This window comes from Pseudophryne corroboree, chromosome 1 (assembly GCF_028390025.1).
Source record: "Pseudophryne corroboree isolate aPseCor3 chromosome 1, aPseCor3.hap2, whole genome shotgun sequence".
NCBI lineage: Eukaryota > Metazoa > Chordata > Amphibia > Anura > Myobatrachidae > Pseudophryne > Pseudophryne corroboree.
The window spans coordinates 1,102,044,874-1,102,068,069 of NC_086444.1; the positions used below are offsets into that span (position 1 = coordinate 1,102,044,874).

The 23,196-nt window shown below is 46.5% G+C and overlaps 1 protein-coding gene across 4 annotated transcripts in view; it reads left to right on the plus strand.

Moving 5' to 3' along the window:
- TBC1D19 (TBC1 domain family member 19) overlaps positions 1–23,196 on the plus strand; it is a 503,848-nt gene that overhangs the window by 308,527 nt on the left and 172,125 nt on the right. For all 4 annotated transcript variants that reach the window (XM_063922181.1, XM_063922190.1, XM_063922171.1 and 1 more), the window contains one exon: positions 20,605–20,679. In XM_063922181.1, the coding sequence (XP_063778251.1) occupies positions 20,605–20,679 (75 nt within the window). The remainder of the gene's footprint in view (positions 1–20,604; positions 20,680–23,196) is intronic.

The window sequence follows — 23,196 nt, forward strand, 5'->3', positions numbered from 1 at the left end:
CTCTAACTTGGCCGGTCATAGCAGGGGAGCATCGGCTGATAATTATTTCACCAGCAGCGTCCTGCAGAAGGCTTGTAGCTCATACTGCCAATATGTTATCTACAGAATGTGTCTCTCAGGGCTAATTTAATAATCAGCTGGAGCCATTGCTTAACTCCGGCAACTTTTATTGTCACGCTGTTCCTACATTAATTGATCCTCGGAAGGATAACAAGTAGTAATGTGAAGGAAAGAAAGAATATAACACAATTAATCTTGGTCTGTCACATCACTCAAGAGTGTACAATGCCTGTTATCACCCGCCTTGTAGACTGAGACACTTTGCGACTATGGCTCTTTCTACATTCATAAGCACTCTGTGGAAGATCCTATCTACCTTTTTCTTCTGCTAGTCCTCGACTATCATACCTGTAGTGCCTTGCTAAAGTATTCACCCCCCTTGGCTTTTTACCTATTTTGTTACATTACAATTTTTTTTTTATCTGAATTTTATGTGATGGATCTGCACAAAATAGTCTAAGTTGGTGAAGTGAAATGAGAAAAATTTATATAAAAAATAATTTTTATAAATAAAAATTAGAAAATTGGCGTGTGAATATGTATACAACCCCTTTGCTATAAAGCCCCTCAAAAGTTCTGGTGCAACCAATTACCTTCAGAAGTCACATAATTAGTGAAATGAAGTCCACCTGTGTGCAATCACATGATCTGTCAGTATAAACACACATTTTCTGAAGGCCCCAGAGGCTGCAACACCACTAAGGAAGAGGCATCACATCATGAAGACCAAGGAGCTCTCCAAACAAGTCAGGGGCAAAGTTGTTAAGAAGTACAAGTCAGGGTTGGGTTTTAAAAAAATAAATCGAAATCTTTGATGAGCCCCCCGGAGCACCATCAAATCCATCATCTTCAAATGGAAAGAACATGGTACCACAATAAACCTGCCAAGAGAGGGCCAGCCACCAAAACTCACAGACCGTGCAAGGAGGGCATTAATCAGAGAGGCAGCACAGGGACCAAAGGTAACCCTGAAGGAGCTGCAGAGTTCTACAGAAGAGACTGGTGTATCTGTGCATGGGACCCATAGGCGTGCGCAGCACATTTTATTAGGGGGTGCACCGTCGGAGGGGTGTGTCTAGCACCGCCTTTTGGGCATGTCTAGCACCATCTATTGACGGTCAACACAATATAAAATGTCCACCCTTGTACCAATCCTAATAAAGCAGATACATTGTCAGATGTTGTGGTGTGCACCAAACAAACACCCCTGATGGCACTCACTGCAATTACACTGCTCCTCCTCAGCCTGGTCTGGCTCCCCCTCTCTTTCCTCTACAAGCTGCAGCAGCTTACTTACAAGTCAGCCACTCACTGACACTGACAGTCGCAGACTAGTACTGCTGCTGCTGGAAAAACGAGTGATGTGTCAATGTTGCTGCCGACCGCCTGCCAGTATTGAATTTGTCTTCCTAAGAGGAACACTGGCTGCATGCTGATCCTCATCAGTGGCTGGCATTGGCATGGCATAGAAGGAGAGAGGTGGGCATGTGGCGGGTGTGGCGGGTAATCACATCACATCATACTGTTTTTGTACATGGAGGTGGAGCTGGGAGTTTGAAAGCCAGTGGCAGTGGCACCCTTGATTAACCCAGGCGTCAGGTCAGTAATACAGTCCTGACAGGGTGCAGCGCAGAGGGGACAGTAATCAGCTTGCTCGGCGATCGCTACATCAGGCATGTGAGATCAGGGTGCCAGACATTAGGGGGTGCCTGTGCGCACCAGGAACCCCCCCTGCGCACACCTATGATGGGACCACAATAAGCCGTACACTCCATAGAGCTGGGCTTTATGGAAGAGTGGGCAGAAAAAAAACATTACTTAGTGTTAAAAATAAGAATGCATGTTTTGAGTTTGCCAAAAGGCATGTGGACGACTCCCCAAATGTATGGAGGAAGGTGTTCTGGTAAGGTGAGACTAAAATTGAACTTTTCGGCCACCAAGGAAAACGCTATGTCTTGTGCAAACCCAACACATCCCATCACCCCAAGAACACCATCCCCACAGTGACACATGGTGGTGGCAGCATCATGCTGTGGGGATGTTTTTCAGCAGCAAAACCTGTTTCAGTCAGGTTTTGCTCAATATGCCGGCGTCGATACTGGGTTATTTGTGCGGTGTGAAAGGGGTCTAATACAGCTCAATAAAAGATGCGCAGTGTGAACACGCATGCAAATAAAAGTACAAAGTGAGACTTAAAAGAGTAGCAGCTCACATTAACATACAGCTATGAACAAGGCCTCTGGCATACACGTGGATGCTCCCACAGGATAGCTTACTAAATAGCTTCAGCCAGCTGCATTGGCGTATCTATAATGGGTGCAGTGTACAACCTGCAACCAGATGAACGACCCCTGGCCAGCTTATAGAAATAAATAACACTGCTTTAGGACCAGTGAATTTAGGAATTATTATACAGGCCTTTCACATTATTTCAAGTATCTGTCAACTTGTTTAGCTAACTTTAGCAATTGTCTTGGAATGTTTGAAGTGAAGTCATTGCACATCATAGTCCATGTTCTACTTATCTGTTGTGGAAATTTACAGGAGTTGTTAGACTGTTTCCTTCCAGAAGTGCTGTTTACCAAGTTATTCTAAATGATTTCATGCTCTCATTGACACCTCAGCGTAGCTAATTTACATTTTGACATAGTAATGCAACACAGTAATTAGACGGATATAAAACAGAGTTCCATTAATCTGTGCGGCTCAGGTAAAATGTACCTTTTATTTACCTATTACTGGCATGCAGGGCCGTTTCTAGCCAATTTGGCTCCCAGTGCGAGATTTAAAAATGCGTCCCCCCCCATTCACATAAAAAAAAATGCTCCCCCCCTAGATATAAAGAGGAAAAGCATGCTCCCGGCAAGGGGGCGTGACCTCTTTAAAATGGGCGTGGTTTTGTCAAGATGGGCGTGGCCTCATCTGATCTCATCATCACGGCCACCACAGGATAAAAAAAAAAAGTCCTCATTTTACACATTACAGCAGGCACGCGACCCCATTTTACACAGCACGGCAGGCAAGTGTCCCCATTTTACACAGCACGGTAGGCAAGTGTCCCCATTTTACACATTGCGGCAGGAAAGTGTCCCCATTTTACACATTGCGGCAGACACGTGTCCCCATTTTACACAGTACGGCAGGCACGCGTCCCCATTTTACACAGTACGCAGGCAGGTGTCCCCATTTTACACAGTACGCAGACAGGTGTCCCCATTTTACACAGTACGCAGACAGGTGTCCCCCATTTTACACAGTACGCAGGCAGGTGTCCCCATTTTACACAGTACGCAGGCAGGTGTCCCCATTTAACACATTATGGCAGGCAAATGTCCCCATTTTACACAGTATGCAGGCAGGTGTCCCCATTTTACACAGTACGTAGGCAGGTGTCCCCATTTTACACAGTACGCAGGCAGGTGTCCCCATTTAACACTGTATGCAGGCAGGTGTCCCCATTTAACACATTATGGCAGGCAAGAGTCCCCATTTTACACAGTACGGCAGACACGTGTACCCATTTTACACAGTATGGCAGGCACGCGTCCCCATTTTACACAATACGCAGGCAGGTGTCCCCATTTTACACAGTACGCAGACAGGTGTCCCCATTTTACACAGTACGCAGACAGGTGTCCCCATTTTACACAGTACGCAGACAGGTGTCCCCATTTTACACAGTACGCAGGCAGGTGTCCCCATTTAACACATTATGGAAGGCAAGTGTCCCCATTTTACACAGTACGCAGGCAGGTGTCCCCATTTTACACAGTACGCAGGCAGGTGTCCCCATTTAACACATTATGGCAGGCAAGTGTCCCCATTTTACACAGTACGCAGGCAGGTGTCCCCATTTTACACAGTACGCAGGCAGGTGTCCCCATTTTACACAGTACGCAGGCAGGTGTCCCCATTTAACACATTATGGCAGGCAAGTGTCTCCATTTAACACATTATGGCAGGCAAGTGTCTCTATTTAACATATTATGGCAGGCAAGTGTCCCCTTTGTATACATGATGGCAGGTGGCAGAGGGGGGGTAGAGAGAGAGAGAGAGGGAGAGGCTGACTTACAGTTGAAGCGGTTCTTCCCGCTCTTCGCCGCCTCTCCCTCCTCTTCGCACCGCCGCCGGCTTGGCTCCCCCTCTTCCGTCCTCCCGAGTACCCAGCTCGGGGGGGCGGAGTTTCGTGGAATGACGCGATTGCGTCGTGACGTCACGACGCACCGCGTAATTCCACGAAACTCCGTCCCCCCGAGCTGGGTACTCGGGAGGACGGAGGAGGTGGGAATGGATTTTAAAGTGTTCAAGAAATGCCGCGGCGGGCGCCCGCCGCAAGAAACGGCACTGCTGGCATGTAATCGGCAGCAAGATGTGATATTGCTTGTCATCAGAAGTGTAGTGAGAAATATTCTAAAGGTAAATTAACCAATCTGTGCTGCAGGTTGTTGTGGCAACAGAACATTACTACTGTGGTTGCAGGCTATAATATAATAATAATAATAATAATAATAATAATAATAATACAGTTTCTTATCAATATCATTTTTATTTTTGGCAATTTATCTCCCCAAATCGTATAAACAATATCGAGTTATTTGTTTTAATTTATTTGAGATTCAGCACATCTATATAATGTGTGTGTATATACGTGTGTGTATGTGCATATGTATGTGTATATGTATGTATATATATATATATATATATATATATATATATATATATATAGGAAGGCTGTGAGGACCGGCACTCCCCCTCCAAGACTTAGTGCTTAGGTGCCATCTCAGGTGAGGATGGATAGTGGACAACAAAAGCAAGCGGCACTCTAAGTCTGTCTAAAAGTCAAGTGTATTTCACAGAAAGTGATCCGACGTTTCGGGGTCTAAGCGCCCCTTTGTCAAGGTTCACCTTGACAAAGGGGCGCTTAGACCCCGAAACGTCGGATCACTTTCTGTGAAATACACTTGACTTTTAGACAGACTTAGAGTGCCGCTTGCTTTTGTTGTCCACTATATATATATATATATATATATATATATATATATATTTTTTTTTTTTTTTAATTTGGTTTTTTCTTATATCCTGGAGGTTACTGGGGTCCATTTAGTACCATGGGGTATAGACTGGTCCAATAGGAGCCATTGGCACTTTAAGAATTTGATAGTGTGGGTTGGCTCCTCCCTCTATGCCCCTCCTATCAGACTCAGTTTAGAAAATGTGCCCGGAGGAGCCGGTCGCGCTGAAGGATGCTCCTGAAGTGTTTTCTGCATTTATTTTTACGTTTGCTATTTTCAGGCAGGGCTGGTTAGCTCCGGCCTGTCTGCTTCGTGGGACTTAGGAGGAAACGGCCCAACCTCTTGAAGGGTTAATGGTCCCGTTCCCCACTGACAGGACACTGAGCTCCTGAGGGACCTATTCGCAAGCCCCACCACAGCGAGCGTACAGTCGCTGTGAGTACCCCCCTGAGTACTTGCCGCCATTTATGGTGTCCTACCATGTCAGGTTAGTGTTCCCTGTACCTGCCGGGCATTTGGCAGGTAGAGAGTTCTTATGGTCGCCTGATTAAGGAACCAGTACTGGTCATATGCCTGATTGTCGGTCAGTCCCATATGCAATGCATATAATCACATTATCCTGTGTGGCGAGCCCTCCGTTACTACATAGACAGGTCCCAGGTGAGCACTAAGCAGCATCATTATAGCATTGCACCCTGGACCACAGCAGTGGCCACACCTCCTTGCTGCAGCCCTGAGATTTATTATCTGATTGATTAATAAACCGGATACACACAGTCATGCATGAATTAAAACTGAATTCAATAAGGTGTTCAGATACTATATATCAAAGGGCAAAACAAAATATAGTTTTTTACAGTATAACTTACATATTGGCTATGACGTATATTTATCGTTTGTGTAAGAGAGGCCCCAAGAAATTTATTTCTTTTCACCGCATATCGTGGTGACGAGAGATTATTTTTTCAGTGGCATTTAATAAAAACAAAACAAGAAAACCTTATTTCTCTGACGTCCTAGTGGATGCTGGGAACTCCGTAAGGACCATGGGGAATAGCGGCTCCGCAGGAGACTGGGCACAAATAGAAAGCTTTAGTACTACCTGGTGTGCACTGGCTCCTCCCCCTATGACCCTCCTCCAAGCCTCAGTTAGATTTTTGTGCCCGAACGAGAAGGGTGCACACTAGGGGCTCTCCTGAGCTTCTTAGTGAAAGTTTTAGTTTAGGTTTTTTATTTTCAGTGAGACCTGCTGTCAACAGGCTCACTGCATCGAGGGACTAAGGGGAGAAGAAGCGAACTCACCTGCGTGCAGAGTGGATTGGGCTTCTTGGCTACTGGACACCATTAGCTCCAGAGGGACCGCTCACAGGCCCAGCCTTGGAGCTCGGTCCCAGAGCCGCGCCGCCGGCCCCCTTACAGAGCCAGAAGCAAGAAGAGTCCGGCAAATCGGCGGCAGAAGACATCCTGTCTTCCACAAGGTAGCGCACAGCACTGCAGCTGTGCGCCATTGCTTCTCAGCACACTTCACACTCCGGTCACTGAGGGTGCAGGGCGCTAGGGGGGGGCGCCCTGAGCAGCAATAGAAACACCTTGGCTGGCTAAAAATACATCACATATAGCTCCTGGGCTATATGGATGGATTTTAACCCCTGCCAGATTTTCACAAAAAGCGGGAGAAAGGCCGCCGAGAAGGGGGCGGAGCCTATCTCCTCAGCACACAGGCGCCATTTTCCCTCACAGCTCCGCTGGAAGGACATCTCCCTGACTCTCCCCTGCAGTCCTGCACTACAGAAACAGGGTAAAAAAGAGAGGGGGGCACTAATTGGCGGGTTATTAACAATACAGCAGCTATAAGGGAGAAACACTTATATAAGGTTGTCCCTATATCTATATATAGCGCTCTGGTGTGTGCTGGCATACTCTCCCTCTGTCTCCCCAAAGGGCTAGTGGGGTCCTGTCCTCTATCAGAGCATTCCCTGTGCGTGTGCTGTGTGTCGGTACGTTTGTGTCGACATGTATGAGGAGGAAAATGATGTGGAGGCGGGGCAATTGCCTATAATAGAGATGTCACCCCCTAAGGAGTCGACACCTGAGTGGATGGCTTTATGGAAGGATTTACGTGACAGTGTCAGCTCCTTACAAAAGACGGTTGATGACATGAGACAGCCGACTAATCAGCTGGTCCCTGTCCAGGCGTCTCAAAAACCATCAGGGTCTCTAAAAAGGCCGTTACCTCAGGTGGTGGATACTGACGTCGACACGGATACTGACTCCAGTGTCGACGGTGAGGAGACAAACGTGACTTCCAGTAGGGCCACACGTTACATGATCATGGCAATGAGAGAGGTGTTAAACATTTCTGATACTGCAAGTACCACTAAAAAGGGTATTATGTGGGGTGTGAAAAAACTACCTGTAGTTTTTCCTGAATCAGACGAATTAAATGAGGTGTGTGATGAAGCGTGGGTTTCCCCCGATAAAAAACTGATAATTTCTAAAAAGTTATTGGCATTATACCCTTTCCCGCCAGAGGTTAGGGCGCGTTGGGAAACACCCCCTAGAGTGGATAAAGCGCTCACACGCTTATCAAAACAAGTGGCGTTACCGTCTCCTGATACGGCCGCCCTCAAGGAACCAGGTGACAGAAAACTGGAGAATATCCTAAAAAGTATATACACACATACTGGTGTTATACTGCGACCAGCAATCGCCTCAGCCTGGATGTGCAGCGCTGGGGTGGCTTGGTCGGATTCCCTGACTGAAAATATTGATACCCTGGATAGGGACAGTATATTGTTGACTATAGAGCATTTAAAAGATGCATTTCTATATATGCGAGATGCACAGAGGGATATTTCCACTCTAGCTTCAAGAGTGAGTGCGCTGTCCATTTCTGCCAGAAGAGGATTATGGACGCGACAGTGGTCAGGTGATGCGGACTCTAAACGGCATATGGAAATATTGCCTTATAAAGGGGAGGAGTTATTTGGGGTCGGTCTATCGGACCTGGTGGCCACGGCAACTGCTGGGAAATCCACATTTTTACCCCAGGTAGCCTCTCAACATAAAAAGACGCCGTCTTATCCGGCTCAGTCCTTTCGTCCCCATAAGGGCAAGCGGGCAAAAGGTTCCTCTTTTCTGCCCCGGGGCAGAGGAAGGGGAAAAAGACTGCAACAGACAGCCACTTCCCAGGAACAAAAGCCCTCCCCCGCTTCTGCCAAGTCCTCAGCATGACGCTGGGGCCTTACAAGCGGACTCAGGCACGGTGGGGGCCCGTCTCAAGAATTTCAGCGCGCAGTGGGCTCACTCGCAAGTGGACCCCTGGATCCTGCAAGTAGTATCTCAGGGGTACAAATTGGAGTTCGAGACGTCTCCCCCTCGCCGGTTCCTGAAGTCTGCTTTACCAACGTCTCCCTCCGACAGGGAGGCAGTATTGGAGGCAGTTCACAAGCTGTATTCCCAGCAGGTGATAGTCAAGGTACCCCTCCTGCAACAAGGGAAGGGGTATTATTCCACGCTGTTTGTGGTACCGAAGCCGGACGGCTCGGTGAGACCAATTTTAAATCTGAAGTCTTTGAACACTTACATACAGAGGTTCAAATTCAAGATGGAGTCACTCAGGGCAGTGATCGCAAACCTGGAAGAGGGGGACTATATGGTGTCTCTGGACATCAAAGATGCCTACCTCCATGTCCCCATTTACCCTTCTCATCAAGGGTACCTTAGTTTTGTGGTACAAAACTGTCACTATCAGTTTCAGACGCTGCCGTTTGGATTATCCACGGCACCTCGGGTCTTTACCAAGGTAATGGCCGAAATGATGATTCTTCTTCGAAGAAAAGGCGTTTTAATTATCCCTTACTTGGACGATCTCCTGATAAGAGCAAGATCCAGAGAACAGTTAGTAGTCGGAGTAGCCCTATCTCAAGTAGTGCTACGGCAGCACGGCTGGATTCTAAATATCCCAAAATCGCAGCTGATTCCGACAACACGTCTTCTGTTCCTAGGGATGATTCTGGACACAGTCCAGAAAAAGGTGTTCCTTCCGGAGGAGAAAGCCAGGGAGTTATCCGAACTGGTCAGAAACCTCCTGAAACCAGGGCAAGTCTCAGTGCATCAATGCACAAGAGTCTTGGGAAAGATGGTAGCTTCCTACGAAGCGATTCCATTCGGCAGATTCCACGCAAGAACGTTCCAGTGGGATCTGCTGGACAAATGGTCCGGATCGCATCTTCAGATGCATCAGCGGATAACCCTGTCCCCAAGGACAAGGGTGTCTCTTCTGTGGTGGTTGCATAGTGCTCATCTTCTAGAGGGCCGCAGATTCGGCATTCAGGACTGGGTCCTGGTGACCACGGATGCCAGCCTGAGAGGCTGGGGAGCAGTCACACAAGGAAGAAATTTCCAGGGCTTGTGGTCAAGCCTGGAGACATCACTTCACATAAATATCCTGGAGCTAAGGGCCATCTACAATGCTCTAAGCCTAGCACGACCTCTGCTTCAAGGTCAGCCGGTGCTGATTCAGTCAGACAACATCACGGCAGTCGCCCACGTAAACAGACAGGGCGGCACAAGAAGCAGGAGGGCAATGGCAGAAGTTGCAAGGATCCTTCGCTGGGCGGAAAATCGTGATAGCACTGTCAGCAGTGTTCATTCCGGGAGTGGACAACTGGGAAGCAGACTTCCTCAGCAGGCACGACCTCCACCCGGGAGAGTGGGGACTTCACCCAGAAGTCTTCCACATGATTGTGAACCGTTGGGAAAAACCAAAGGTGGACATGATGGCGTCACGCCTCAACAAAAAACTAGACAGGTATTGCGCCAGGTCACGGGACCCTCCGGCAATAGCTGTGGACGCTCTGGTAACACCGTGGGTGTACCAGTCAGTGTATGTGTTCCCTCCTCTGCCTCTCATACCCAAGGTACTGAGAATCATAAGAAGGAGAGGAGTAAGGACTATACTCGTGGCTCCGGATTGGCCAAGAAGGACTTGGTACCCGGAACTTCAAGAGATGCTCACGGAGGACCCGTGGCCTCTACCTCTACGAAGGGACCTGCTCCAGCAGGGACCCTGTCTGTTCCAAGACTTACCGCGGCTGCGTTTGACGGCATGGCGGTTGAACGCCGGATCCTGATGGAAAAAGGCATTCCGGATGAAGTCATCCCTATCCTGATCAAAGCCAGGAAGGATGTAACCGTGCAGCATTATCACCGTATTTGGCGTAAATATGTTGCGTGGTGCGAGGCCAGGAAGGCCCCTACAGAGGAATTTCAACTGGGTCGTTTCCTGCATTTCCTGCAAACAGGACTGTCTATGGGCCTAAAATTAGGGTCCATTAAGGTTCAAATTTCGGCCCTGTCGATCTTCTTCCAAAAAGAACTGGCTTCAGTTCCTGAAGTTCAGACGTTTGTCAAAGGGGTGCTGCATATACAGCCTCCTTTTGTGCCTCCAGTGGCACCTTGGGATCTCAATGTGGTTTTGGGGTTCCTAAAATCACATTGGTTTGAACCACTCACCACTGTGGACTTAAAATATCTCACATGGAAAGTGGTAATGCTATTGGCCCTGGCTTCAGCCAGGCGCGTCTCAGAATTGGCGGCTTTATTCTATAAAAGCCCTTACCTAATTTTTCATACGGATAGGGCAGAATTGAGGACTCGTCCTCAATTTCTCCCTAAGGTGGTTTCAGCGTTTCACCTGAATCAGCCTATTGTGGTACCTGCGGCTATTAGGGACTTGGAGGACTCCAAGTTGCTGGACGTAGTCAGGGCCCTGAAAATATACGTTTCCAGGACGGCTGGAGTCAGAAAATCTGACTCGCTGTTTATCCTGTATGCACCCAACAAACTGGGTGCTCCTGCTTCTAAGCAGACTATTGCTCGTTGGATTTGTAGTACAATTCAGCTTGCACATTCTGTGGCAGGCCTGCCACAGCCAAAATCTGTAAAAGCCCATTCCACACGGAAAGTGGGCTCATCTTGGGCGGCCGCCCGAGGGGTCTCGGCTTTACAACTTTGCCGAGCAGCTACTTGGTCAGGGGAAAACACGTTTGCTAAATTCTACAAATTTGATACCCTGGCTGAGGAGGACCTGGAGTTCTCTCATTCGGTGCTGCAGAGTCATCCGCACTCTCCCGCCCGTTTTGGGAGCTTTGGTATAATCCCCATGGTCCTTACGGAGTTCCCAGCATCCACTAGGACGTCAGAGAAAATAAGAATTTACTTACCGATAATTCTATTTCTCATAGTCCGTAGTGGATGCTGGGCGCCCATCCCAAGTGCGGATTGTCTGCAATACTTGTACATAGTTATTGTTAACTAAATCGGGTTATTGTTGTAGTGAGCCATCTTTTCTAGAGGCTCCTCTGTTTATCATACTGTAAACTGGGTTCAGATCACAAGTTATACGGTGTGATTGGTGTGGCTGGTATGAGTCTTACCCGGGATTCAAAATCCTTCCTTATTGTGTACGTTCGTCCGGGCACAGTATCCTAACTGAGGCTTGGAGGAGGGTCATAGGGGGAGGAGCCAGTGCACACCAGGTAGTACTAAAGCTTTCTATTTGTGCCCAGTCTCCTGCGGAGCCGCTATTCCCCATGGTCCTTACGGAGTTCCCAGCATCCACTACGGACTATGAGAAATAGAATTATCGGTAAGTAAATTCTTATTTTTTTTTCCATTTGTAATTTTGAATGACAACGTGTAAATGAATAACACAAATATTTGATCATTTAGCAGTAATATAAGAATAAAAAGTATTATAAAATAGAAAAAACAAATAAACAGGTTTTCAGTGATGTGATTTCTATTGCTCTTGATAATCTGTTTAGCATTCCGCCAGAACGTCCCACCATCTCCCACACCTGTAATCTACTTTCCTCTGAGCAGAGTATCCCCTTGTCTGCCAGGACACAGGGCATGTACTGCTATTCCTGCCTACTGTGGGCCTAATTCAGATCTGATCGTAGCAGCAAATTTGTTAGCTAATAGGCAAAACCATGGGGGGTAATTCAGATCTGATCGCTGCTGTGAGTTTTCGCACAGCATGCGTTCAGATCTGAACTGCGCATGCGTGTGATCCGCAATGCGCTGGCGCATTGCACAACAGCGTCAGGCTGCGGCGCATAGCGATGGGATGGGGCGAAAAATCAGATCGCACAGGCGTTTGCAAGGTGATTGACAGGAAGAGGCCGTTTGTGGATGGCAACTGATCATTTCCAGGAAGTGTCTGGATAAACGGAGGCATGTCCAAGCATTTGAAGGGAGGGTGTCTGACGTAAAATCGGGTCCCGATCAGCAAGAAGCACTCGTAGTGACTAAGTCATGGGCTGTGCAGAGACTGCACAAAATCAGTTTGTGGAGCTCTTCTACACATCCAAATGCACGCTTGCACAGCGAATTCACCCTCTTCCTGTAGGCGGCGAGTATCTGATCGCAGGGCAGCAAAAAACGCAGCCCAGCGATCAGATCTGAATTACCCCCAATGTGCACTGCAGGTGAGGCAGATATGACATGTACAGAGAGAGTTACATTTGGGTGGGTTATATTGTTTCTCTGCAGGGTAAACACTGGCTGCTTTATTTTTAAACTGCAATTTAGATTTAAGTTTGAACACACCCCACCCAAATCTAACTCTCTCTGCACATCTTACATCTACTCCACCTGCAGTGCACATGGGGGGTCATTCCGAGTTGATCGCTCACTAGTAACTTTTTGCAGCGCTGTGATCATATAGTCGCCGCCTATGTATTTTCGCTTTGCAAGTGTCCGAACACTTTTGCAGCCGACGGTACAAAAGTTTTTTTCCGTTTCTGAGTAGCTCTGGACTTACTCAGCCGCTGCGATCATTTCAGACTTTTTGGTCCCGGAATTGATGTCAGACACCTGCCCTGCAAACGCTTGGACACGCCTGCGTTTTTCCAAACACTCCCAAAAAAACGGTCAGTTGACACCCATAAATGCCCTCTTTCTGTCAATCACCTTGCATTCAGCTGTGCGAATGGATTCTTCGTTAAATCCATCGACCAGCACCGATCCTCTTTGTACCCATACGACGTGCCTGCACATTGCGGTGCATACGCATGCGCAGTTTTGCCGAGATTTAACCTGATCGCAGCGCTGCATAAAGTTGCTGGCGAGCGATCAACTTGGAATGACCCCCATGGTTTTTCCCATTAGCTAACAAATTTGCTTCTGCGATCAGATCTGAATTAAGCCCTGTATTCCCAACATTTAACCGAGTAAAATGGTGTCACAATAAGTTCATGTGAAACCACTCCATACTCCCAATAGGAGTAATAAATTGAAGGTCAATCAATTCATCTACATGCACTGCAACATCTGCTTTTAGAGTAACCAGCTATAAGCAAAAGACTGCAAGAAAGATTTGTACAGTATCTACGTATAAATTTGATGTAGCGTTTATGGTGGACAGAAACCTTCTATATATAGTCTAAACTGATTTGAATTGAGTTTAAGGCACGTTATGGGTCAGCAAAAAGAGACCATAAACAGCAGACATGACTGCGTGCAAGTGTGTGATATCACAACGCTAGTAGCTGACTTTAAAATTGACATTAAAATAGGTGTCTTCCTTATGTGAGGCTAATGATGAGAAACACCTGCACGGCACAGAGGCAATTTCAGAAACGCTGTCACTGTCTATAGGTCTAATAAGCACATAACCGCTTAGAGCACAGTTATGATGTGATCCGAGTCAGTAATGTCCCATAGAGAGTAATAGGAAGGTATTACAAGATAAATGCTATAAAACATGAGCACAACTTTGTGACATAGAACTTGAGAATCTCTGCAATTTCCTCAAAATTGATCTTATTTAAAAAAAATAAAAAAAAACTTAATGACTAGTAACATTAAACACATTAATACATGCATAAGGTTAATCAGATATTACAGTTTGTTGTATCATATAAGTGCCATTCACTACATGTACAGTGACTTTATTAGTATATACTGTATGTATTTACCCCAGTCAATATGATGCATCTAAATAAACCCTGCAATCAGTTATCTAGAAAAAGTTGCATACATGGTTGGAGTTCCCCTGTGTACCGTAAAGTGTTTTTCAATTTATTTCAAAATAAAAAACACCTGTCTGAAGAAGATCTCATAGTTGGTTAGTGTATTTCAAAATTAGAGCTTCATCATGAAGATGAAAGAACATTCAAATATAAATACATGGAAAGGCTATTTCTCTTACGTCCTAGAGGATACTGGGGTCCACATTAGTACCATGGGGTGTAGACGGGTCCACTAGGAGCCATGAGCACTTAAAGAATTTGATAGTGTGGTCTGGCTCCTTCCTCTATGCCCCTCCTACCAAACTCTGTTTAGAAAATGTGCCCGGAGGAGACGGTCACGCTTGGGAAGCTCCTGAAGGGTTTTCTGCATTTATTTTCTATTTTATTATTTTCAGGCAGGTCTGGTTGGCACAGACTGCCTGCTTCGTGGGACTTAGGGGAGAAACGGCCCAGCCTCCCTAGGGTTAATGATCCTGTCCCTCGCTGACAGGACACTGAGCCCCTGAGGGTCCTATTTGCAAGCCGCAGCACGCCGCCACCCCTAACAGAGCCAGAAGAGTGGTGAGTAGGTGACTGGCGTCCCGGTTAGCGAGTCACCGACTGTAATGGCAGCATAAGGGTAGGAGCGCAGCGCTATATGCATGCTGCGCTCCAGGCTTCAGGTGCACGGTGTGACCGCTGTGAGGGGCGGCTGGAGCCACTACTATTACCCACAAACTGGCATACCTTACAGGGGCTTTATTCTGCACCTCAGCCAGTATAAAACTCGTGAAGACCGCGCACCATTACGGGGGCGGGGCCTTCACTATGAGCGACCCAGCAACTCACCAGTGCCATTTTTCCATCTGCAGCTTGCACAGGCAGCCTGACAGGGAAGCGCAGCTCCTTCACAAGGACTCCAGCGCACCTCAGCGGTACCAGGGGGTCAAAGCAAGGGGGAGGAGCAATATTTTGGTGTACTAAGCCCTATTAGAGTACTTAGCGACCCAGCTAAGTTTGTATTTTAGCTATAGGGGCGCTGTGTGGCTGGCTCCAATATACTCTGTGTCTCCCTAGAAGGGCTCTGTGTGGGTTAACTGTGCTTTTAACCTATTCCTCACTGTTTGTGTGTTCTTTTACATTTATCATGTCAAAGGAGTGTGTATCATGCACAACAGAGTGCTGTTCTCAGTCTTGGGGATCTCTACAGTGTACTCAGGATAGTACACATTCTCAGGCTAGTGGATCAGAACCTGTATGGTTAGATTCATTAAAAGGGATTATTTCAAACAAATTATCCCAAAATGAAAAGGAGACGCAATATTTAAGGCAATCTGTAGATAACCTGATGAATAGAGATTCAATGGTTATTCCGGGGGCTCAGACCCCTGCTATTTGTCCACAGAAACGTACTCTGGCCCAAATTATGCAGGCTGATACCGATGATGATGATGATGATGATGTATCAGACTCAGAGGAGGGTGAGGTGGACTCGGTAGGGGGGGATGCAGCTTTATCACAGGGGATACAAGCCCTGATAGAAGCTATTAGAGATGTCCTGCACATTCCTGAAAAGGTGTCAGAGGACGAGGAGGAATCTTATTTTTTTATTCCCTGCATCTAAGGAATTAAATTCCCTATTTGAAGCAACTTGGATGAATCCTGACAAGAAATTTCAGGTCCCAAAAAGGCTACTCGCATCCTTCACGTTTCCTCAGGATGACAGAAAGAAATGGGAAAACCCACCGATTGTTGACACAAATCGGTTTCAGGCTGTCACGTAAGATAGATTTACCTGTTCATGGGGCAGCTTCTTTGAAGGATGCTGCAGACCACAAGATTGAGACTTCTCTCAAATCTCTGAACACAGCTGTGGGGGTAACCCAGTGACCCACTATAGCTTGTTCGTGGATCTCTAGGGCCATTGCAAAATGGTCAGGTAATCTAATTGATGAGTTAGGTTTCTTATCCATGGGGGTGATAATTTGACTCCTTCAGCATATACAGGATTTGGCTTACTTTATGGTGGAGGCCATAAAGGAAATTGGTTTACTCAGTGCACGCTCCACTGCTATGACTGTATCGACACGCAGGGGCTTGTGGCTACGCCAGTGGACTGCGGACGCGGATTCCAGGAAGGGCGTGGAAAGCCTACCTTTCACAGGGCAAGCCCTTTTTGGAGATGAACTGGATACATGGATATACAGGGCTACGGCGGGTAAATCTACATACCTTCCTTCCGCAGCTCCCTGGCTAGAAAATCCTACACTGCTCCAACTCTGCAGGCCATTCGGATAGCGGTGTTTAAGAACAAGACCAAGGGTTCTTCTATGGCCTTCAAAGACAATAGCGGTAAACCCAGAAAACCAGCAACTGCAGGTTCACAGGAACAGAACCCCGGTTCTGCTTCCTCTAAGCCTTCAGCATGACTGTGGACCGCACTGCCTTGAAGACAGGCAGGTGGGAGCCCGTTTAAGATTCTTCAGTCACAGATGAGCAATGTCCTGCCAGGATCCCTGGATCATAAATCTTATAACCCAGGGCTACAGACTGGAGTTTCAGGAACTCCCACCTCGCAGATTCTTCAAATCAGACTTACCAGCTTCTCAAGAAGCAAGTATGACTTTACAGGAAGCAATTCAAAAACTGGTACGGACTCATGTCATTGTTCCAGTTCCACTTCAGCTGCAAAGCCAAGATTATTATTCCAACCTGTTTGTGGTTCCGAAGCCGGACGTTTGGTAAGGCCCATTTTAAACCCGTACCTATGAGTGTTCAAGTTCAGGATGGAGTCTCTGAGAGCGGTGATCTTAGGTCTGGAAGAGGGAGAATTCTTGATGTCTCTGGATATCAAGGAAGTGTACCTTCATATTCCGATTTGGCCGCCTCATCAGGCTTACCTAAGATTTGCATTACAGGACTGTCACTACCAGTTCCAGGCCCTGCCATTTTGCCTGTCCACGGCACCAAGGGTGTTCACCAAGATAATGGCAGAGATGATGTTTCTCCTCTGCAAACAGGGAGTGAACATAATTCCGTATCTGGATGATCTGCTGATAAAAGCGTCTTCCAGGGAGAGGTTATTAGATAACATTGCCCTCTTGACCTGTCTACTCCAGGATCACGGGTGGATTCTGAACCTACCAAAATCTCATCTGAAACCAGCACAGAGACTTCTGTTCCTGGGCATGATACTGGATACGGAGGCACAAAAGGTATTCCTTCCATGGGAAAAGGCATTGGTGATCCAGTCGATGGTGCTGGATGTTCTAAGAAAAATACTGATATCGGTGAATCTATACATTCGCCTTCTGGGAAAGATGGTGGCGCTTACGAAGTGCTGCAGTACAGAAGGTTCCACGCAAGGCCCTTCCAGCTGGATCTATTGGACAAATGGTCCGGATCGCATCGTCACATGCAGCAGAGGATCCGTCTGTTGCCAAAAGCCAGGATTTCTCTTCTGTGGTGGCTTCAGACTTCTCATCTGACCGAAGGCTGGAGGTTCGGGATTCAAAATTGGATTCTGCTAACCACAGACGCAAGCCTCGGAGGTTGGGGAACAGTTCCAAGGAAAGTGGTTAAGTCAGGAAGCCATTCTGCCGATCAACGTTCTGGAACTAAGGGCCATATACAACGCCCTTCTACAGGCATCGCGTCTTCTTCAAGATCAGGCCATTCAGGTTCAGTCGGACAATGTGACGGCAGTAACGTACATAAACCGACAAGGCGGAACGAAGAGCAGAGCAGCAATGTCAAGGTAACGAGGATTCTTCTCTGGGCAGAAAGACACGCTCTTGCATTGTCTGCGATCTTCATTCCGGGAGTAGACAACTGGGAAGCAGACTTCCTCAGCAGACACGACCTCCACCCGGGAGAGTGGGGCCTTCACCCGGAGGTGTTCGGGTGCTTGACATGTCGGTGGGGAATGCCACAAATTGACATCAATCGCCTCAACAAGAAGCTCAAGCGGTATTGTTCCAGGTCGAGGGACCCACAAGCAGTGGCGGTGGACTTTCTGGTGACTCCATGGGTCTACCAGATGGTGTACGTGTTTCCACCACTCCCTTTGATCCCAAACATTCTCAAAAGAATAAAAAGGTAAAAGGTTCAAGCAATTCTGATTGCTCCGGACTAACCAAGACGGGCCTGGTATGCGGATCTACTGGAGATGCTCCTGGAGGACCCGTGGCCTCTACCTCTTAGTGAGGACCTATTTCAACAGGGGCCATTCATCTATCAAGACTTACCATGGCTACGTTTGACGGCATGGAGGTTGAGTGTCAAATTCTAGCCCGGAAGGGGATCCCCAATAGGGTTATTCCAACCCTGATACAAGCCAGAAAGGGGGTAATGTCTAAACGTTACGACTGTATTTGGAAAAAATACCTCTCTTGGTGTGAGAACAGGAAAATTCCCGCGGTGGAATTTAGGTTAGGGCGTTTTCTACTTTTTCTGCAGTTAGGTGTGGATGTGGGCCTACGCCTGAACTCCATAAAGGTCCAGATTTCGGCCTTGTCCATTTTCTTCCAGAAACAATTGGCTTCTCTCTCTGAGGTTCAGACATTTTTGAAGGGGGTTCTGCACATCCAATCTCCCTATGTGTTTCACGGCACCTTGGGATCTCAACGTGGTGTTGCAGTTCCTGCAGTCGGATTGGTTTGAGCCTTTACAGGACGTTGACGTCAAGTTTCTGGTGTGGAAGACCGTCACACTGTTGGCCTTGGCTTCTGCGAGGCATGTGTCGGAGCTTGGGACGTTGTCTCACAAAAGCCCCTATTTGATTTTTCATGAAGATAGGGCTGAACTTGGAACTCGTCAGCACTTTCTTCCAAAGGTGGTGTCTGCGTTTCATATCAACCAACCTATTGTGGTGCCGGTGCTTACAGACACCTCGGCTACTGCAAAGTCCGTGGATGTTGTGAGGGCTTTGAAGATCTATGTGAAACGGACAGCTCGTCACCGGAAATTGGACTCGCTGTTTGTTCTCTATGATCCCAATAAAATTGGGTGTCCTGCTTCAAAGCAGACTATTGCATGTTGGATCAGGCTTACTATCCAGCATGCTTAGTCCACGGCAGGTTTGCCGTGTCCAAAGTTTGTACAGGCCCACTCTACTAGGTCGGTGGGTTCTTCCTGGGCGGCTGCCCGGGGTGTCTCGGCTTTACAGCTAACACGTTTGCTAAGTTCTACAAGTTCGATGCTTTGGCCTCTGAGGACCTTCAGTTTGGTCAGTCAGTTCTGCAGGAACCTCAGCACTCTCCCACCTGGTTGGGGAGCTTTGGTACATCCCCATGATACTAATGTGGACCCCAATATCCTCTAGGACATAAGAGAAAATAGGATTTTAAATACCTACCGGTAAATTCTTTTCTCGTAGTCCGTAGAGGATACTGGGCACCCGCCCAGTGCTTCGTTTCTTCCTGCACTGCTACTTGGTTAAGTATTGTTGGTGCAGCAGTTGCTGTTCCTGGTTTAAAGTTTGGTAAGCTTGGCTTTCCTCTAGTTTGTGTGTGCTGGTTCGGAATCTCACCACTATCCTTTTATATCCTCTCAATGTATGTCCGTCTCCTCAGGCACAGTTTCTTAGACTGAGTCTGGTAGGAGGGGCATTGGAGCCAGCCCACACTATCAAATTCTTAAAGTGCCCATGGCTCCTAGTTGACCCGTCTATACCCCATGGTGCTAATGTGGACCTCAGTATCCTCTGTGGACTAGAAGACAAGGATTTACCGGTAGGTAATTAAAATCCTATTTTTTAGGTTACCCATTAAAAAGTGTTTATTAAAAAAACTTAAAAGGTTGGTGCATTGTGAAGTTAATCATAAAGAAATGAAGAGAATATTTCACTGCTGTGAATTTGTCTCGAACGAACAACCTATGTAAGTTGTGTACTAGGGTAACTGTGACAAAGTTACACTCTTCCCTGGCAGAGATTCTAGAACCTGTCTATTTGACAACAATACCTTGGGTACTTTACAAACCTTTGTTTTTTTAGGGGAGCTAGTAAAAAGAAATTAACATGAAGGGTTAATTGCAAGGCTGTTCATCTTCTATGCAACACCCTTTCCTCTATTATGTTCTACTGGGAAATGAAAGTCTTTTGTAAAAGCGAAGTACAAGAAAAAAATGAACATAAATTATTTACGTTGCCTTGTCTGTGTGTATAGTGACCCTTTTACTCCTGTCCAGTTCCTCTCTTTATGCAGCAGAAGCTTTGTTAGGCGACAGTAGAACATTTCAGCTGATTTCATGCTTTGTTTTTTATATATATATTATGATGTTGAGAGGTATTTTATGCTATTGTGCGTGCTGCAAGCATTCCGTTCGGTTTACTACATCATGTTTATACTTAAGTTTGATAACATACCTTGTGCTGAGCACTCTCCAGTATATAGTATTTTATTATTCTCCACTGTCACAGTTGCAGATTGCATTTATATGGAATTGTATATTATTATTCTCTAACCAATAAATATTTTTTGCTCTGTTTTTTGTGCCTCTCATATTTTTAGGACGTCTTATACTACGAGCAGCTTAAATCAAATGTAATTCAGCATGACCTTTTATCCGACAGTCTGATTTACAAGGTTAGTAATCTCAGTTTATTGCATTCTGTCAGAAGTCAGGAAAGATTTGTACTCCATCATATTCATGTCATTTAATATATTTTCCATTGCTGTGATAATGCTGTCATAAAACATATTCAGTGAAACATAGGGCTGTGTCTCATTTCCATCCAAAAATCTGGAAGCATGCGAGTGCATGGTGTCACAGCTAGAGTCTCCCATATACAACATTCCAAAATAGGGAAATTTCGGAGATACAGAATTTTTTTGACCATGACTGAGAGAGTGAAATCTTTGCTTTCTGACAATTTTATTTTATTTATTAACAGTTTCTTATATAGAGCAGCATAGTTCGTTGCACTTGACAATGAACATAAACTTTGTTTAATGCACAAACTTATTAAAATATTCTATAAAATGAACCTTCAGGTTATGTGTATATGAAAAATAACCGGATCCTATCCCCAAGATATCTCCTCATGGTATGCAAATATTCCAAAATACAGAAAAATCAGATATTCAAAATACTTCTGAACCCAAGTATTTTGGATATTTTCATAAAGTGACATAAGGACTAGGAACTTGACATTTGGACAGTAGCTAGCTTTTGTGACGTAGGAACCTACTAAGAAGGGGTTAAAAGGGGTGAGATAATTTTCCCCTCACAGAGGAGAGTTTAGACAGTCTACCCAGTCTGGGCTATAAAGAATGCACGGTGACGACGATACCAAGTTTGCAGAGGAGGGAGGACACAATGGTCTGTTCCTGGTCTTCCTTGCAGTGGCAGTTGCAGAGCACTCCATTTATCAAATAGGGGAGCCACGTCAACTGCCACCACTAAATGTCATAACTGTGGTTTTTGTAAACCCGGCGTGTATGTGAAGTCCGTGCGGGTAACTGGAGGACTATGTGTATATTTGGCTGGTCTGTGGGAATCAGTGAGATGAAGTAGTAAAGAGCAATCCTTGACCGGGGGTCGAACCTGGGCCTCAGCAGAGGGAGCCGTATCCTGACCACTGGATCATTAGGGACTTGGTGTTGATAGCAGGATGGTGAATGTATTGGTGAGAGTGAACTGGATATACTGTCACAGAAGTAGGTGTTTGTGTACTCAAGGTTACTATGATGCATGTTCTCTGGAGTTGCGCAGAACTGGGAGGAGAGCTGAAGACATTGAACCGGACTGGTTACCGGTGAGACTGAGAACTGGACAGGTTAGCGGTGAGACTGATAACCGGGCTGGTTACCGTTGAGACTGAGAACTGCACTGTGAACCGGGCTGAGTACCAGTATAACTGGAACGCGACTATAATCCGGGCTGGTACCAGCTATAACTGGAAACGCAACTGTTTGTAGAACAATGACTGTGGCTGTGACTTTAAGACAAGGCTGAAAAAGAACTGAAGACTGTAGCTGTGACTTTAAGACAAGGCTGAAGAATACTGTGGCTGTGTCTTTAAGACGAGACTGATACTGGATATAACTGGTAACACAACTGTAATCCTGACTGGGCAGCAAAAGAGCAGAGTTTTACCGTAACCAAGGTAAAAGAGTTACCTCTCAGGGAGCTCAGCTATTAAGCTCACACATAGATGTGTGACACAAGGAACTGGTCCCCTCTGTAACACAGGTTTCTTATACTTCCTGGTCCTTTGTGATTGGTGAACAGAGTCAGGTGATTCAGAGAGTCTCAGGCTGGCACAGGATTGGATTGCTCCAAGTCAGGTAATCAGACCCTGTCATGTCAGTACTCCAGGTTAGGCTCTAATGTGGAGTGAGGCCTAGCAGACCGGAAAAACACTGAAGCCTAAACTCCTAAAATAAACAGAGGATGCTGGCTTTTAGGCCCAAACACCAGAGAGCTGAGCACAGTGCAGAATGTATCTGGTGGCCACTGGAGTCAGAGAGGCATATAGTGTAATGACAACAATGATTGCTGTGTAGGCACAGCATAGAGAGACTTGCTGAATTCCATATTCACACAGAAGGTTAATCAACACTGTTGTAGCTTGTTACCTCTCAGCACTCAGAAAACTCATGGTACTGGCAAGCTGTTTATCCCAGTGAGCAGAAAAGACACAGGGTCCAGGACAGATGGCAGAGGTAAGTCACCAAATATGAGAAATACAGTCAGGATCATTACACTAAACACTATCAGACATCGCTGAGTGTGGGTCCCCTATTTGAATAATGGACTGCTATAAAACTGCCACTGGCAAGGTTCTCCTCTCTCCACAGAGGAATGCTGTAGCTCTGACAGAGTGACCATCGGGATCTTGGTCACCTCCCTGACTAGGGCGCTTCTCCCTCGATTGCTCAATTTAGACTGCCGGCCAGCTCTAGGAAGAGTCCTGGTGTTTCCGAACTTCTCCCATTTACAGATGATGGAGGCCACTGTGCTCATTTTGACCTTCAAAGCAGCAGATTTTTTTTTCTGTACCCTTCCCCAGATTTGTGCCTTGAGACAATCCTGTCTCGGAGGTCTACAGACCAATCCTATGATTTTATGCTTGGTTTGTGCTCAGACATGCACTGTCA